Here is an 18,175-nt window from a genome sequence, read left to right on the forward strand (position 1 = left end):
TTGTGTGGCAGCCAGCTACAGCCTCAGGGGGATCTTGGGCAGGGAGTGCTGCTGTGTGGGATGGGGCTCGGTGTCCTCCCAGGAACTCGTTCTGGGCTGTGGGCAGCACCCTGGGGCCTTTTGGGTGGTGTAATGTGTGGTTGGTGGACTCCCTGGTCAGCCTCTCTGGGGCTGCCTCAGCCTGGAGTGCTCCCCCTTTTGTTTGCAACCCTTCCTTCAGGGAAGCACTCTTCTCAAGAGCAGCAGGTCACACTCCACAGGTCCCCTCCTCCGTCTTTGTGGCTCAGTTCGCTGTCACTTTAAACTGGATGATGAGGCAGAAGTTTTAAGTCCTGTGTGGCTTTGCCTTTCCACAGCCCTCCCCAGCTGTGGCTAAATCCACTCAGAGACCGGGTTAGAGTCTGCGCCCCTCCCCCTCCCCCTCTTCCTCCCTGCTCCCCCTTCCTCTCGTGAATTCAGGTCTTTAATGTCAGAGGATGGGAAGAAACAGTCAACGATGAGGCAATTCTGGCAAATTCTGCAAGCCCTCTAGTTCCCCAAGCTTCCCCGGAGTCATGTGGCTACAGGCTTTGATATTCTTTGTTATCACGCATGCCTTGGAACAGAGCAGGGGCAGGGAGCGGCGATCTGCTTGCAGGGAGGTAGGCTAAGAGAGCCGGTGTCTGGGACTCAAGTACTTCTCCTTCTCTTCCTTCCGGCCCTACTTGCTCCTCAGAGACCCCATCTCGCCCCGTCTCTTTCAAGGACATTCTGTTGGCTTCTTGGCTCCAACAAGCTCCAGGATGATCTCATCCCCAGATTTTAGTTGATTTTTTTTTTTTTTTTTTTTTTTTTATCCTCGGAAAATGTTTCCAAATACGGTCCCATTGCAGGTCCCATGGTCTCAGGCTCAGCTCTGGGGGAGGGGATGCCGCTGTTCAACTGTCTACGGAAGGGAAAATGCAGGCTTGAAGCAGAAGGGATTTTCTTCGGACCTCATGGTGCACATCAGGGCAGCCAAGGGAAGCCCTGCCCTGGGGAGGGAGGCTAGCCCAGTCTCTGGATTGCTGTGGTTCCGGTTCTGGACTCTGGAAAAGTACTCATGGAAAAACCATCTGGAGCTCAGGCTACACTGGGGAGTCCCCTCCCGAGATGACTGGCAGGTTTCCCTGTCTGGCGGTTGGTGGGGGGTGGGAGGGGGGGGGTGGGGGAGTGGGGGGGGGTGGGGGGGGGTGGGGGGGGTGGGGGGGGTGGGGGGGGTGGGAGGGGAGGGAACAGCTTCTCCCACCTCTCAGGAACAGGCCACGTCATTCCCACAGAGTCCTCGCCTCCACCCACTTGTGGAGGCCATTACCACCACAGAGCTGGGGGCTGGGGGAGTCCCTGTCCTGTCTTCTCTGTCCTTTAGATCATATTCTTCCTGGACAGGGTCCCTGCTCTCTGGTGGGAAGCCAGGCACACAACACAGGGTTGAAGCCGATAGTTCCACACCCACGTCCTCAGTTTTCAGAGGCCATAGAGCAGAGGGAATGGGATTTGGCCTGGGAACCCAGACACCAGGCCCACTCAGCCTCTGCTCTCTGAGACAGGAGGAGCTGGCTGCTCATTGTTACTGACAGAGTGACAGACCACAGAAGGGCACACACAGCCTGACTCCATACCAGGTACAGGGCCAAACAAGCCCCGCTCCCCGAGTTTGCTCTGTGGTGGTTCTGCCCTGGCCTGTTCTTTCCTTCTGGCCCATTTGGCAGATCCCCAGCCCACACCCGGGCCACTATCACATTCCACCACCTCCCTGTCATGATTTGGCTCTGAAATGCCCCCTAGAGGCCACATGCTAATGGCTTGGTGGGCAACACAGGATGCTGCTGGAGGTAACATAAACTTTTTTTAGAAATTATTTTTATTATTTTTTGTTATGTGTGTGTTTTATGTGTAGGTATGTGCCCACCAGTGCAAGTGCCCGAAGAGACCATAGGAGTTTGATCCTCTAGAGCTGGAGTTATAGGCAGTTGTATACCACCTGACATGGTGGCTTGGAATTGAGCTGGGGGCCTCTGGAAGACCACTACATGCTCTAAATAGCTGAGCTATATCTCCAGCCCAAAAGGTGATGGGCCCTTTAAGAAGAGAGACCTAGTACCAGGAAGTGAGGTCATTAAGTCCGCACAAGGAAAGGGATTGGAGCCCAGTTCTCTTCTCTTTCTCTTTTTATTCCTTTGTTGCCCTGCCCTGCCCACCTCTCCTCTCCCTCTCCTCCTCCACTGCTCCCCTCCTGCACCCTCCTGCTCTCCCTCCTCCCTTCCCTCCTCCCTGGCTGTCCTGAAGTGAGCAGTTTCTTCCATAACTGACCACAAACTGAAATCCCTGAGACCATAGCCCCAGCAAGTCTTTCTGCCCAGACCCCTCTGGCATTTTGTTCCGGTGACTGCCCCCCCCCCCCCACCTCCCCAGACCTCTGAACACCCTGCCCTGTCCTACTTACTTTACCCACAGGGGACAGCCGGTCCAGCCCTGAGCCAGCTGCATGCCATCTGGAATCATTTCCCCCATCTCACTGGTCTGGGGGCCAATCGAAGAGAGGAAAGAATGCAGGGTGACATTAGCTTTTAATGCACGGTGGGATGAAGTGGAGGTATAGCCCTCTCAACGGCCACAGAGGTGGTTTAGAGGGTACTCATGCTTGCTGCCAGGCCTGACAGTATCTGAGTTCAATCCCTGGGACCCACATGGTGGAAAATAAGACCCAGCCCCCCCAAAGCTGCCCTCTGACCTCCATGTGAGTGCTGTGGTGTGCACAGTGTCACGTGTGCACACACACAAACAAATAAGTAAATGCTTTTTAAAGAGAGCATCTCATCCCCTAAGAGAGTCAAGTACAAAGCATGCACATATCCATAAATATCCCACATACATGCACATAAGTGCCTATATGCAAGTACACTCACGGGGGATCTGATGTGTGTGTGTCAACTTCTACTGTACTCAAGACAATCTGATGTCTACAGGAACCCAAGTCAGAGAGCGGATGCAGAAGCTTCCAGACCAGAAATGCCACGTTCTTCAGTGCCCCTGACTCTACTCACAATTACTGCCTCCCTCTTTACTCTGCCCGGGGCTCCCAGGGTCCTAGAAGTTGCTTGTAGGCAGAGCCTGGAGGGCGAAGATGGAAACTTTATTACATTTGGCACAGGGCAGTCTCAGACAACTTCATCACAAAGCGTCCTTAGAAACAGAGGTCAGGAAAATATAATTGTTTCCTGGAATTGGAGAGATGCTGGGTCAGAATGCTCACTGGTCCCATCCCCCTGTGGTGGGTATGTTGACAGCCATGTGTACATATGTGTGTACATGTTGAAATTATGATACTCCTGGGGAAGGACTCCAGGGTCCTTTCAGACATTAAACCCTGGGGATGCTCAGGTCTCTCAGATAACGTGGCATGGTATTTGTAGAAAACCTCTGCAAGTGTTCCTGTATGGTCCTGATCCTGCCCTCCTGTGACTTACAGCACTTAATACAATATAAGTGATATGCAAATAGGTAGCAATTTATGGTAACAGGAAACATCTGTATGTGTTCAATAGTAGTGCAGTACTTTCCCAAGCCAAAAGGAAAAGTAATGGTTCCAGACAGTGTGGTGTCATGGAGCCTGGCTGTCGTGAACCTCCTCATCCTCTGGGCTCAGCCTTCTGAGTGCTGGGATTATGAGAATGCATCTCATTATCTCTGGAAGAGATTATGCATCTCTGCCAATCCAATATTGTTATTTGTGGTTGGTTGATCCGCAGCTGTGGAAGCCCCAGATGGGGCTGACAGACTGTAGCATGTGTATATGAATCACTGTAGCATAAGCTGATAAAGATAAGGATAGATTTAGAGGGCAATTTGATACTCTGTGTCTCTGAGGGACGTTTCTCCCTGTGGTGGATGGCGGTTAACTCAGGACTCACAGTTAGTCTAAGTGCAGAGAGTAGGTGACCGTGGAGTGCTCAGGACATCTGTATCATGCCTCCTCCCTGAGGCTCAGGTCAGGTTTTCCCACCAAATGCATGGGCTAATTGTGTGTAAGTATTCATGTATGAGGCATGTACACACATACATGTACAGGGGCGAGGCGTGGTGGCTTTTTACTGTGTGAGCTGAGGACCAAATGCAGGTCGTCATACCTGCATGGCGATCGCTTTCCCAGCTGAGCCTTCTACCCAGTTTTTATCTTTAAAGCACTTTGTATCTAAGGATTTCAGGTGTGAGTTATTAGTCCTAATGCTATCTTCCTAGAGGGCTTGTGACAAGGGTGTCACATCTGAATCAGATGCAATAGTGTACAGGGCATGAGGTCCTTGCGTTCACAGATTAAGCATTAGAGAAACCAAGGATGTCACACACGCAGCCTTTTCTCAACAGAAGGTAGTTCTACCTGTTTCTGCCATGGATTGGATGTAGTTAAAATAACCTGGCGACCTTTCTACCTGTAGAGACAGTCCTCACCCGCATCCCCTAGACTAGTATGTTTATTCCGGAGTCTTAGAACCCATTTTTGTGGAAGAGGTCACAGATAACTTTGCAAAAGGCATGTGTGTTGGGGAGGAGTTTTGATGTCACCTTTGCCGTGGTAAGTGTCGCGAGGAAACTTGTTTCCAAAGTTGTGCTGTGTTGTTGAGCTATGTCAGAAATAAACTGTTTGGCATCTGAGTCTAGAAGTTGGAACAAACACGGGCTAACTAAATTGTGTTGAACTACGTTTCCTTCTTGCCTCACGTGGATCTTTCTCTGCTGACTGGCTATGGCATTTGCAGAGACCCCCCCCCCCCCCCACACACACACCCACACCATGGGAGACAGCCTGGGGCGGGCGAGGGAGGGGTGGGGGAGCTGGACACTGTGAGTCCAGCTGCTGCGAATCTATCACATGTTGGCTGCCTGCAGGGTGACACAGCGCATGCTCGGGGCTTCTCACAGTGGTTTAAAGCCGTCAGCACTCGGCTGATGTGCACCTCGTAGACTGAGAATCGAGGCCAAGGGCAGGCGAACCCACGGCAGTACTGCAGATGCCCTGTGGACCACCAGATCCCGGGACAGCAGTGGCCCACTCAGTACGGAGCCTGGCACACATCTGGGAAGGAGAGATGATAGGGCTTCTGTGGCAGGGCTGGGGGTGGAGTTCAGGGTCAGGCACATAGGAGCACTCTTACCCTGAGGCATGCCGCAGGTGGTCCTCTGCCCCTCCACCTCGCTGTGCACAGGAACGTAAGAGATGTCAGAACGGGCCGCTTCTCAGCAAGGCCCATTTTCTGGGAAATGGACTTTGCATTGGGCTGGCTCTACAGCTTCCGTTGAAATTACGATGTGTTCAGTTTCATTTCCTGCTCCCGCCTCCGGGTTGGCCCAGCTGGTGAATAAAAAGAGGCCCTTGCTTCTCTGTCGCTCTTCAGCCGTCCTGCTAGACTGACTGGAGGGCTCTTGGTGAGGTGAAGGGTGAGCCTGGGCTCATCCTCTTTCTGAGGCACAGCGGGCAGGTGAGAGCTGTTTTGGGGACCCTAATGGACAAGGAGACCAACGGAACAAGTGGCCAGGCACTGGCTGAGGAAAAAGCTGACGTGGGCTAGCAGGGCTCAAAGCCCAGGTAGCTAGGAAGTAGCCAGCTGGGTGGTCTCAGGCTCTGCTCTTTACATATGACAAGCCACCAGGAACCTCCCTGGTTCAGATGTGCCACTTGCAAGGGGCACATGGCTTTGCATTCTTATTTACTCAGAGTTCTCTCCTTTGAACTGAGTTTGGTTTGTTTCTTACCCTGTGTAATTATGAAAAGTCCAGAGATGATGGATCCTTAGCAAGGATTGCTCTAGCTAGCTGTTCCCCAGACAGAGACACTTCCAACAGCAAGCTACTTTCCGGGAAAATAACAGGTCTCTGATTCCACCTCTCTGGACTGTGCTCACATCGCTGAGAGTGTCTGTCTTCTGCAGGGAGGACAGACAGACCTCTTCCCTGCTGAGCACCCCAGGACTGTGAAGGAGTGCAAGGCCATCCTTCCAGACATCGCCACAGCAGAATCTGCCAAGGTACGTTCTGGCCCTCCAGTCAACTCGGGGCAGAGGAAGGCCATTATGGGTCAGAGGTGGAGTAATCAGGCTGGAGACTGAAAAATGCCCAGAGGGCTGGGGTGGATTCAGTAGCAGAGCGCTGCCTAGAGTGTGAGAGGTCTGGGTTCAACCAAAGACAGTGTGTGTGTGTGTGTGTGTGTGTGTGTGTGTGTGTGTGTGTGTGTGTGTGTCTGTGTGCATGTCTCTGTGTGTATGTGTCTGTTTGTGTGTGTGTGTGTGTATGTCTGTGTGTGTGTGTGTGTCTCTGTGTGTATGTGTCTGTTTGTGTTTGTGTATGTGTGTGTGTGTCTGTGTGTATGTTTGTCTCTGTGTGTGTGTCTCTGTGTATGTCTCTGTGTGTGTGTGTGTGTGTGTCTCTCTCTCTCTCTCTGTGTACGTCTGTGTGTGTGTCTGTGTGTGTGTGTGTGTGTGTGGTGGTGTGCAGGGCGTGGGGCACAGAGACCTGTCAAGCACACTTGTACATTCTCCTCAGCCACACTCCTCATCTCTGCTTTCTCCTGCTGAGCTGTGACACTGGGTGGCTCAGTTTCCACTTGTCCTCTGCCTTTCTCACCTTTAACTGTTCCCTCCTCCACTCTGACTGGTCACTCACTCACCCCCTGCCTACTTCATACCAGTGGGATGGTTAACGGCCTCTTGAGCTCAACCAGCGGCCAGCCTCCATCACACCCCACAACACATAAACACCAACAGCCTTTGCTCAGTGCAGGGGTCAGCTGAATAGTTGTCCACACCTCAGGCTTGATGTTGCTCTTGGATCTCATACCTCATGTCCACCAGGGAAATCTAAGAGTTTCCATAACCTGGCCCAAGCTGCCACCCATTTGCTCCAAGAACAAGGCCATTCTTTCTGTGACTCCTTCTGTTTCTTCTCCACAACCTGAAAAATTATCATCCCCACACTGGCCCATGCCCCCACCCTGCCCTTTATGCCCCCCCAATCTCCATACTGGCCTGTGCCCCCTCAATCCCCACACTGGCCTGTGCCCCCCTCAATCCCCACACTGGCCTGTGCCTCCACTGCCATTGAACTCCTAACACCTTGCAGACTAGGGCTCTGGAGACCTTGGATCTGATATCTGGTCTCCAACAGTGGCAAGGGTGACTGACACAGAGTTCCTGGGTTCTTGGGGTTTTCTGGGCTCTTCTGAGGGTCCTTTTGAGTTTTACAAAGGCTGTAGTATGGACAGGTGAGTGGTTAAGTCATGTCTACCATGAGCTGATCTCCAGCCCCTGTTCCCTCTTGGAAACCTAACTTACAGTTGTTTGTCTTGGCAATCGCTTCCCAGTCTTTAGGGACTTTCCACGGTCACCTCATTCCAGAAGCTCCAGGGTTGAAAGGACCACTGTGAGCAGCCAGGATAATCGTTTTATCTCTCCGGCCCTATCACGTGGGAATGCCAAGGGTCTTAGCTATACCTAGAACAGGGAAAAAGACAATAAATACATTTCTTGCCACACCAGGGGCTGGTAAGACGGCCCAGCAGGTGAAGGTGTCTGCCACCAAGCCTGATGACCTGACTTTGATCCCCAGGACCCAGAAGGGGAAGGGGAGAATCAGTTCCTACAAGTTGTCCCTACCCATCCAAAGTACACAGTGGCATGAAGGTGCCTCCTGACCCCACGCTCACAAAATTAAGTAATCAATGTAAAAATCTGTCGGATAAAAATCAAAACTACACAGAGAAACCTTGTCTCGAGAAAACCAAACACCAAAAACCAAAACAAAACAAAACAAAATAAAATCCAAATGCATTTAATTTTAAGGAATCAATTGACCTCATTTTCACTCCTAAAATTGAGTAATACTTCACAAAAAGGAGTGAGTGTTCCAGTGAGCTGAGTGGGCAGGCTGGGTCCACAGACCTGGACGGGTGGGGCGAGGGGGATCAGCATGGAGCAGTGGTCAGGTCAAAGTTACTGCCCTGCTGCAGCAGGGACCTCACGTGACCACAAGTTCATTTATTCATATATATTTATATGTGTATGTATATTAATATATACACACTAATTATCCACATATATGTATAGATTAATATATACATATATATTTATATATACATATATCAATTAATTAGTTAATTTTGGTGAGGATTAGGCAGAGAGAACTTTTGCTGAAACTGGTCTGCAGGCAATGGGGTGCCAGCTCTCTCCTGACTTCTCTGAGGGTGACAGACACCCTTTGGTGTCCCTTTGGTCTGGAACATCAGCATGGGCCACCTCAGCTTAGGCTTTTGTTTGATGTGTTGGAGGTCAGCCCAGAAGGATGAATTCTCTACTGAAAATATATTACAAAATCAAACATAATGTTCATATGTCCTTGGAAATACAATTTGTACAAAATCCTCATCAGTGTTGTGTTGTTCTGTGAAAATGAACTTTTAATCATTATTATCATTTGTTCTCAATAGCCAATAAGAAACAACCCCAACACATCAATCAATAAAACAGAAAAAACCCTTGCAATGTATTTGTATCATTAAATGCTACATATCAGTAGTGAATTTAAAACTTTGGATATCGTCAACAACATGTGTGGATTCCACAGAGGACCTAGTGAATGACAGAAGTCAAGTGGGTGGGGTGGTACTTCAGTCCACACAGGGCTTGCCATGCAAACACAGGGTTTCAATCTCCAGAGCCCAGCTTTAAAAAAAAAAGAAAAGGAAAGCCAGGCATGGCAGCATGCTACACAGAAAGGAAGGGGGAGACAGTACGATCCTGGGGCTCACTGGGCAGCCAGCCCAATGCAACTGGGAGAGCTACAAGTCCGTGATAGACACTGCCTCAAAAGCAATAATAAATAGCAGACTGGAGAGATGACTGCTCTTCCAGAAGACCCGGGTTCAATTCCCAGCATCCACATGGCAGCTCACAACTGTCTGTAATTCAAGTTATAGGGATCTGATGCCCTTACACAGATATACATGTAGGCAAAACACCAATACACATAAAGTAAAAAGTTAAAAAACAAACAAACAGAACAAAAAACCAATAATAGCACCTGGGGAACAACTCCTGAGGTTGTCCTCTGACCTCCACATGCAAATGCATGTGGAGACACATGTGCACCCACAGAACACACATGCACACATATGCACTCACATACACATTAAAAAAATGAATAAGCAGGCCAGGTGGTGGTGGTGGTGGTGGTGGTGGTGGTGGTGCTCGCCTTTAATCCCAGCTCTCAGGAGGCAGAGCAGATGAATCTCTGTGAGTTCGAGGCCCGCCTGGTTACAAAATGAGTTTCCTGACAGGCTCCAAAGCCACAAAAAGAAACTAAGTCTCGAAAAAAAACAAACAAACCAAGAAAATAAATAAGCCAGTTTATCAATGGTTCTAGAAGTCAGAATGTGGTGCCCTCTGGGGGAGGTAGTGCTGAGAGGATGGGGTGAGTCTTGACTGTGACAATGCTGTGGACAGTAACTCTGTTCTGCTTTCTAAGGTTCCTGCAATCTAAGAATAATAAATGGAAAGTGGGAGAAGTCATCCCTAAGTTTTAAACAGTACAATGTTCTGAGTTGTCCCACCTGTGACATGAGTCAATTCTCTATCCAGTGTTTCTGATATGCTACCTACCCATTAATCACTCAGTGTAACGTGCTCTCTAGAGGGCTTGGTACCATCCTGGGTCTGTTTCTACAGCCCATCAGGATCTTAAGGAGAAATGACTCTCTGGTTCTCAATTACCTTGTGCTAAGAATTATCCTGATGCCAAAGGAGCATATTTTGGGGTGAAAAATTCTGCTGCCTTCCAATGTAAATACTTAACACTGAGTGCTACACTGGGTATGCAGCTGCATATAGGTTATACCTTAATTAAAATTTAAAAAACAGTGTTTTGCAGATATTGTAGTTAGTATAAACCATGGTTTGGCATGATTTCAGTTCTGCATAATCTAAAATCCTTCTGCACTCCAATTTTATAATATTTTATGATATTAGCAGTAAAATTGCTTTCTATATTTCCAATTAGAAGACAGCTTGACCCATAAGGACACGGCTTTGGTGCTAATGCAAATGATGAACCATCTGACGGGGAAGGAATATGAGGCTGATGTTGACTTGCAAAGGTAACCCAGGGTGGGTTTCTTGGGAAGGGCTAGTTCTACTGAGGGCAGTATGTGTCCTTTCAATCAAGAATAACCACTTGTCTTGGTCACTGTCCTATTGCTGCGAAGAGACATCATGACCAAGACAACTCTTAAAAAGGAAAGCATTCAACTGGGGGCTTGCTCACAGTTTTAAAGGTTAGTTCATACCATCATGGCAGGGAACATGGTTGGCACCCGTGGTGCTGGGGTAGAGACTGAGAGCTTTGGATCCCGATACACAGACAGGCAGAGAGAGAGAGAGAGACAGAGAGAGAGAGAGAGAGAGACAGAGACAGAGACAGAGACAGAGACTAGGAGGAGGGCTGGAATGGATTTTAAAAAACCCCCAAGCCCACCCCCAGTGATACACTTCCTCCAACAAGGCCACACCTCCTAATCCTTCTGATCCTTTCAACAGTTCCACCCCTTGGCAAGTAAGCATTCAAATATATGAAACTACCATGTCACTCCAGGCTCGCTTTGTGGGAAAGGGGGCTTATCTTTTCAAAAGTCTCTATAATGCCAAGGAAGTGTGTTTTCCTTAAGGAGAAAATACTCCATGAGGGTGACTGTAAAATTTAGGAAGGTTGGGACTGGAGAGATGGCTCAGAGGTTAAGAGCACTGACTGTTCTTCCAGAGGTCCTGAGTTCAATTCCCAGCAACCACATGGTGGCTCACCATCTATAATGAGATCTGGTGCCTTCTTCTAGAGTGCAGGCATGCAGAAGGAATACTGTATACATAGCAAATAAATAAATATTTTGAAAAAATTTTGGAGGGTTAAGTAAAAATTTAGTCAGATGCACCATGTTGGGCATGAAGGAAGAAAGGACTTCCTTGAAGATCCATCCTACCTTCTGAGGGACCAAGTGAGGTGGCCAAGGAGGATGTGCAGAAACTGGTTACCATCTATCTCAGGCCTCTCAGAGTGTGGCGCAGATGTGAAGGCCCAGCTGCTGTAGCCAAAGTCAAGATGGTCAGAGTGCAGCTGTGTTACACAGAGTGGTCTCTTTCTCCTCTTCCTCCTCCTCACCTCCCTCCTCTTTCTCCTCCTTTCCCCTGGCCCCCCTCCCCCTCCCCCTCCCCCTCTGCCTTCTGTGCCCTTTTCTTGGTCAGGACAGCGGCCTCCCCTCCTCCAGGACAGCACTCCAGTTCTTCGGAGCAGGGCTGGGAATGTCCCTCAGGGCCGTTCTGTCTTCTCCATGCCTTTGAACAAGGCCGAGGTCACCCCCAGTGCTCTGCCCGGCTGTCCCTCTTCTGTGATTCTTCTCATTATACAGTCACTTCCCGCAAAAGTCGCCCTCAGCGGCCCACAGGTCGGTTTGTTTGTTTGTTTGTTTTTAAGATTTATTTATTTATTATATATACAATGTTCTGTCTGCATGTGTGCCTGCAGGCCAGGAGAGGGCACTAGGTCTCATTAGGGATGGTTGTGAGCCACCATGTGGTTGCTGGGATTTGAACCCAGGACCTCTAGCAAAAGCAGCCAGTGTCCTTAACCATTGAGCCAGCCCTCCCTCTCCCCCATAGGAGCTTTTTAGGGAGATGTGGGAAGGGTTCAAAGTTAGGAGTAAAGGCCACCTGGGAGGCCACGTGGGCTTCTTTCTTCCTCTGGGATGCTGAAGCCAAGTCTTTTTTCCCTCACCCACAGGGATGAGGATGGTGGTCCTCTGGGTGGAGATTCGACTGATGAGGGAGAAGTGGAGGTTGAAGATGATGTCCTGACAGATGAAGAACGTACGTTTTTAAAACAGTTCCCCAGCTTGAAAAAGGATGCGGAAGAGGGCATCAGAAAACTCTATGCCATCGCAGACAGCATTGACAAAAGCCACCAAAAAGCCACCAAGACCAAAGTGGTGTCTAACTCTGCATCAGCCGTCTCTGGGATCATGAGTCTCCTGGGTTTGGCCCTTGCTCCAGTAACTGCAGGTGGAAGCCTGATACTCACTACTGCTGGGGCAGGTTTGGGGGTGGTTGCTGGGGTCACCAATATTGTGACCGATGTGAAGGAAAACTCTCGAAACAAAAGAGCCCTAGCTGAGGCCAACAGAGTCATGCCTACCAGTGACCAAGAGCTTGAGGAAGTCAGAGGGAAGAAGATGGCCTATGTCACGACCACTGGTGCGGTTGTCTCCAAATGTGGGACCGCCTGGGAAACCATCAACAATCACATCCGAGCCCTCCGGCTAACCAAAACACACCCCCATGTCACTTCAGCTGCCAAGAAGCTCATGAGTGGTGGCCAAGTCTCAACCCAAACCAGCAGGCAGGTGCAAAAGGCGTTTGGGGGTACAGCCCTGGCAATGTCCAAAAAAGCTCTCATGAGCAATGGTCTACTTGCTGCCTTCTTTCTTGCCCGTGACATACATTCTCTCTATGAGGACTGGAAGGAACTGGAGGCTAGAACGCCAACGGAGCTTGCAAAAGAGTTAAGAGAGCGGGCTGAGGTGCTGGATCGGGTATTATCAGAACAGACCCGTCTCTACAAAAGCCTGAAGAAGGTGAGGGCCAGGTTTTGGAAGGGGCCAGGAGGCATAAACTGTCATTTGTGGAGACATGTGAAACAGTCATGGTTAAGGGAACCTGTGTGTGTGTGTGTGTGTGTGTGTGTGTGTGTGTGTGTGTGTGTGTATGTGTGTTGTGTATGTTGTGTGCGTGTGTGTATGTGTACATGCTATATGGCAAGCTTTAGAGATGTCTCTCACTGCATGGCATATGGTAGCCTCAGATGTCTGTTCTAGTTAGGTTTCTATTGCCGTGATAAAGACCATGATCAAAACAATTTGAGATCGAGAAGGAAAGGGTTTATTTGGTTTACACATCCTGAGTCACTGTCCATCCAGGGAGCCAGGACAGGAACTCAAGCAGAGGCCATGGAGGAACACTGCTTACTGGCTTGCTCCCTCTCCATGGCTTGCTCAGCCTGCTTTCTTATGTCACCCAGGACTACCTCCCAAGGGTGGCACCACCCACAATAAACTGGACCCAACACATAAATCACTAAATCAAGAAAATGCCCTATAGACAATCTGATGGAGGCATTTTCTCAATTACGATTCCTCTTCCCAGATGACCCTGGCTTCTGTTCAGTTGCCCCCTAAACAAACAAACCAACCAACCAACAAACAAAACAACAACAATTAATCAGGACAGGTCCAAATAGTACCCAGAGCTCAGGTGCCCCTTGGAGAGCAGGGAGGGCTGTCCTCAGCTGGCTTGGTTAGCCTTCACTTTCTTTGTATGGCTTCCATGTTGGGAAGAGAGCTTCCTGGTTGAATAGACTGGGTCTCCGAGTCACAGGGAGTGTTTGGACTAACTACCCTCTCAAACCCTGTGTGGAAGCTTTACCCCTTCTATATCTGGAGTGGAGCCTCTGAGGGGTGGTTAGGGTTGAATAAGGTTGTGAGGGTGGATAGATAGAGCCTTACAGGCCTGATGTCCACCAAAGAGAAGGGAGAAACTGGGAGAGCCGCCCCATGCACCTGCACAGAGAGAAACTATGTAAAGGCTTCCCCTTGGGAGCAATCAGACATCTGCGAGCTGAGGAAAAGCCAGCACCGGACAAGAGCAGAACAGGCCGGCACCTCTGAGACAGAGTCAACAATTTACCCCTCCTTAGGGTGCTGGACAAGTGGTGAGCACTGAAAAGCATCCGTGGTGGTGATAGTGGTGATGGTGAGTGGTGATGGTGGTGAGTGATGGTGGTGGTGGTGGTGGTGATGGTGGTGGTGATGATGGTGGTGGTGATGATGGTGGTGGTGATGATGGTGAGTGATGGTGATGGTGATGGTGGTGGTGGTGATGGTAATGATGGTGGTGATGGTGATGGTGATGGTGGTGGTGGTGATGGTGATGGTAATGATGGTGGTGATGGTGATGGTAATGATGGTGGTGATGGTGATGCTGCTGGTGGTGGTGGTGGTGGTGGTGGTGATGGTGGTGGATAGCATTGGTGATGGTTTTGTTTTCTGAGACAGAGTCTCACTCTGTGGGTAGCCCAGACTGATTTGATTATGTAGTCCATGCTGGCCTCAAACGTATGATCCTTCTGCCTCAGCTCCCAAGTGCTGAGATTATGTGTTTGTGCCACTATCCCTGGTGTAAGCATTTTTAACCCACTGTTAAAATCATTATTAATATTAATGAGAAGGCCTTACCAGTAAGAACTCTTTCCAATATTCATTTTACCTGCAAATAAGCTAAGATATTGAGAGACAGGGCAACTTGACTCCCTGGTTGATAGTTATTAAATTCCCTGACTCTCTGGTTGCCTTGAGTGAAGAACTATCTTCCAAGAGTCAGTTGAACTATCCCCATGCCAGCTCTGGTTGCTTTGATTGCCCCATGAATGCCTCAAGGAAGCTACACAACATTGACAGCTGCTTGTAGTCGGAGGTTTCTGTCCCACCAGCAACTCCAAATGCCCATGACAGCCACTTCTCAAATTACCACACAGAGGCTTATTTTAATTATAAATGTTTGGCCCATGGCTCAGGCTTATTACTGACTAGCTCTTATACTTAAATTAACCCATAATTCTTATCTACGTTTAGCCACGTGGCTTGGTACCTTTTCTCAGTACCACATTCTCGTCTTGCTTCCTCTGCATCTGGCTGGTGACTCCCGACTCCACCTTCCTCTTCCCAGCATTCTTAGTTTGGTCGCCCTGCCTACATTTACTTCCTGGCTACTGGCCAATCAGCAGTTTATTAAACCAATTCAAGTGACAAATCTTTATAGTGAACAAGAGCATTATCCCACAGCAGCTGCTTGCTGCTGAAGTGTAACTCCAGCTCCTGAAATCACAGCCCTGGCCATGATGGTTCCAACTGTGACCTTCAGAGCCCTCAGTGAAATGGCCCTGCTGCCATTTCCACTGAGGTAGTTCTGCTGGTGGCCCTGCAGAGGGAAGGCTGTGACTAGTGCAAAGGTGACAGTGTCATGTGACTGGTGTTAACACAGACTTTAATTTGCATGAGGATGTGCTATGATCCCTGTCTTGGGGTTATATAAGCTGTTTGACCCACTCCTGTGCTGTGGGCTTCTGGAGTCACATTAGACCAATAATAAGGCTTCTCTCTGGTGGCCTTTCTCTCACCATTTGTAAAACAGGGCTGAGCTGGGGACAAGAAGGAAGCCGTTGCATGAGAGACGAACCAACTCCCAGTGGTCCCTTTCCGAGGGCTGCTCTCTACCCCAATCCTCATGACTTAAGGGCCTCTCAGGAGGCCCCACTTCCTAATTCTGTCCCACTGGGGGTTACGTAGTCATAAACTGGGTATGGTGGCACACATCTTTAATCCCAGCACTCAAGAGGTTGAGGTAAGTGGATCTAGGTGAGTTTAAGGCCAGAGTGGACTACATATTGAGTTCCAAGTCACTTAGGGCTACTTAGTGAGACCCTCTCTCAAACAAACAAACAAACAAACAATGAGGTAGTGGTAGACAGACCCAGGATTGCAAATGCTGGCACACGACACCTGGCTGCCTGGGAAGCGGCTGCCTCATGAAGCCAAACCTGGCCTGGGGCTCTCCTATAATTAGTGACTTTCCTTCTCTCTCCTCCCTCTTCCCCTTCCCTTCCTCCCTTCCCCCTTCCCTTCTTTTTCTTTCCCCTTCTCCTCATCCTCCTCCTTCTTCTAGACAGGCCCTCACTTACATAGTCTGCGATGGTCTTTAACTCACTATATTGGCCTTGAACTCACAGCAGTCCTCCTGCCTCAGTCTCATGAGTGCTGGGATTGTGTTTTGCACCACTGGGACTGGCTCTTCTTTTCTAACAAGCCTGGGACATCACAATTACATCGTGCTCACCTTGGGTTTTGTTTTTTCCCTCAGAAACTCAGAGACTCACAGAAGAGACCTGCGGGGTCTTCTTTGGAAACAGCCATGGAGACTCAGCCTCCACCTCTATCCTGCACTGAGAAAGCAAGGCCCAGGGGACAGTGGCATAGAGGAGCTGAGATCATGGGTCTTTGAGATCAATAAACGGGGACCAGGGTGGGGGTAGCAAGGCTGGCAGAAGTGATGCCTGGAGGCTCATACACAGGGAGGTGCCAGGGAGGTCCCTAGGGTCTCAGAAGGGAGAGTCCTGTCAGCCCCACTCCTGAACCTGCCTCCCTTCTTCATGCTGACTCAACCACCACGTCCACTTTCCCTGGTCCCCATCACTCACTCCCACAGACCCTGCTTGGTTTCAGATAGATATGGCTTCTGGCCAGCTTCCGTAGTAATTAGCAATGACTAGTAATTAGCAATGATAAGGTGTGAAGGTTCCCTGTCCACCCACCTCTCCCCGTGTTCTCTTCCTCTCCTCTCAGGAGGAACTGCTGGCTCAGAGCCAGGTTTCCACACAAAGGCTGTCACTGGAACCCGCTAGGCCAGATTCCAGGGGAAGGACAGAGGGCGGCCTGCAGGCCACTCTTCTGCCCCGTGTCCTGAGCTAGCAACCTTCAGGACTTCCCCTGGCTGCCGGGTCTCCCGTCTTAAACATCTCTTGAAAGTCACACATGGGTGGTCCAACATTTAAAGACCACAAAAGCTACCCTGGGAAGGAAAAGGCCGGGGGAGAAATGGCCTAGGAGGGTTGAGATTGTGGCATGTGCACACAGGACTTCCTGTGTTCTTTCTTTCCAGGGTGTCTAGGTGCTGGCTGTCCACTGCTGTCGTTAGACTCTGGGGGCTCCTCCTTCATAGTGTGCCGAGCGCCTTTTCTCTCATCCTTTGTGATCCCTCACTTGCCAGACCCTCCCACCCTGTTCGTTCTCTGTAGTCCACAGAACTGCCCGCCCTCACCCCTTTACACGGCAGGTAGGATAGGTTGGCACACAAGCGCTTGGGCTTAGGGGTACCGTGAGCATACACAGGTCACAGGTGTCTGTTTCCGCTTCAGGGACAGGTGAGGAAGGGTGCTGACTGCGGCCAGGAAGAGCTGCACCCCCAGGCCACACCCTGCAGGCTCTATTGCGTGGAAGGGGATTGGGTAAGAACACAGAACGTACTCTGATTGGCCAGGACCAGGTTCCTCCGGGAGGGAGGAGAAAGATTTACACTCCGCTTTTCATAGCGTTGAGGTTGTTGCGACTTTTCTGACCCTCGCTGTCGTGAAATGACCTTGGCAGAAGCTTGCTTTGTGACTTTGAAGACGCTCTTTCTCAAAATCAAGTCCTCAAACTGGGAGCCCTAAGATAAAGACCCCTCGAAAGGGAAAGGAGAGGAACCCACAGGGACACTGTAACGCAGTAGAAGAAATTTGGGGTTTGTGGGTGCATGTGTGCATACGTGTGTGCGTGTGTGCTGCTTAGGATGGAAGCAGGGCCTCATGCAGGACACACCAGTGCTGTAATGGCCCAGCTGCACCGTGGCCCTGGCAACTGGGTGAAGCAGAGAGAGATTGGGCCCACAGCACTGCGGAGTGGGGCTTGTTGAATGAGCTTTGCTTATGAATCCTGTGACCTATAGGTTTGAAACAACAATCAAAGAAGAAATAAACTAATGAAGCCAGGAGGTGGCGGCACACGCCTTTAACCCCAGCACTTGGGAGGCAGAGGCAGGCAGATCTTTGTGAGTTCAAGGCCAGCCTGGTCTTACAAAGAGAGTTGCAGGACAGCCAGGGCTACACGGAGAAACTCTGTCTCGAAAAACCATTAAAAAAGGCAATAAACTAACAATCGCAAGCGTGAATAAATAGACTCCTGCACTGTGTCTTTTTGTGTCTGCCTCCATTGTTCTTACAAACATTTCGCAAGCGTGCCTCTGAGCAGCCTGCTGGGTGGGTGGTGCTGCAACAGGGGATGGCCCTCTCGAGCACCCGCAGCTTGAACTGACCCCTCATTCATTAGGAACTTCCACTCAGGTGAAGCAGGATCTGTTGGTGGCACTGTTTGGGGAGGTTTGGGAGGTGTGGCCTTGGTAGAGGAAGTATGCCTCCAGGGGTGGCCTTGGAGAGTTTCAGTTCCCTCTCTCTGCCTGATGCTTGCATTTGAAGAGGT

The 18,175-nt window shown here is 49.9% G+C and overlaps 1 protein-coding gene across 6 annotated transcripts; it reads left to right on the forward strand.

The window, feature by feature from the left end:
• The first annotated feature begins 494 nt into the window (after positions 1-494).
• Positions 495-17,888, forward strand: LOC128116697 (apolipoprotein L6-like). Of its 6 annotated transcripts, none has more exons than XM_052748207.1 (5): positions 495-641; positions 5,949-6,044; positions 10,066-10,162; positions 11,836-12,685; positions 16,023-17,888. In XM_052748207.1, exons 3-5 carry the CDS (start codon positions 10,104-10,106, stop codon positions 16,161-16,163), a joined length of 1,050 nt encoding a protein of 349 aa, XP_052604167.1. In that variant the 5' UTR covers positions 495-641; positions 5,949-6,044; positions 10,066-10,103; the 3' UTR covers positions 16,164-17,888. The 6 variants fall into 6 exon arrangements, with proteins under 6 accessions (XP_052604167.1, XP_052604169.1, XP_052604168.1 ...); XM_052748209.1 differs by lacking the exon at positions 495-641 and adding an exon at positions 830-1,142; XM_052748208.1 differs by lacking the exon at positions 495-641 and adding an exon at positions 830-1,142 and having other exon boundaries at positions 5,953-6,044.
• Positions 17,889-18,175: the final 287 nt, after the last annotated feature.

The sequence above is a fragment of the Peromyscus californicus genome, unplaced genomic scaffold (assembly GCF_007827085.1).
Source record: "Peromyscus californicus insignis strain IS unplaced genomic scaffold, ASM782708v3 Scaffold_20__1_contigs__length_68692818, whole genome shotgun sequence".
In the NCBI taxonomy this organism is placed as follows: domain Eukaryota; kingdom Metazoa; phylum Chordata; class Mammalia; order Rodentia; family Cricetidae; genus Peromyscus; species Peromyscus californicus.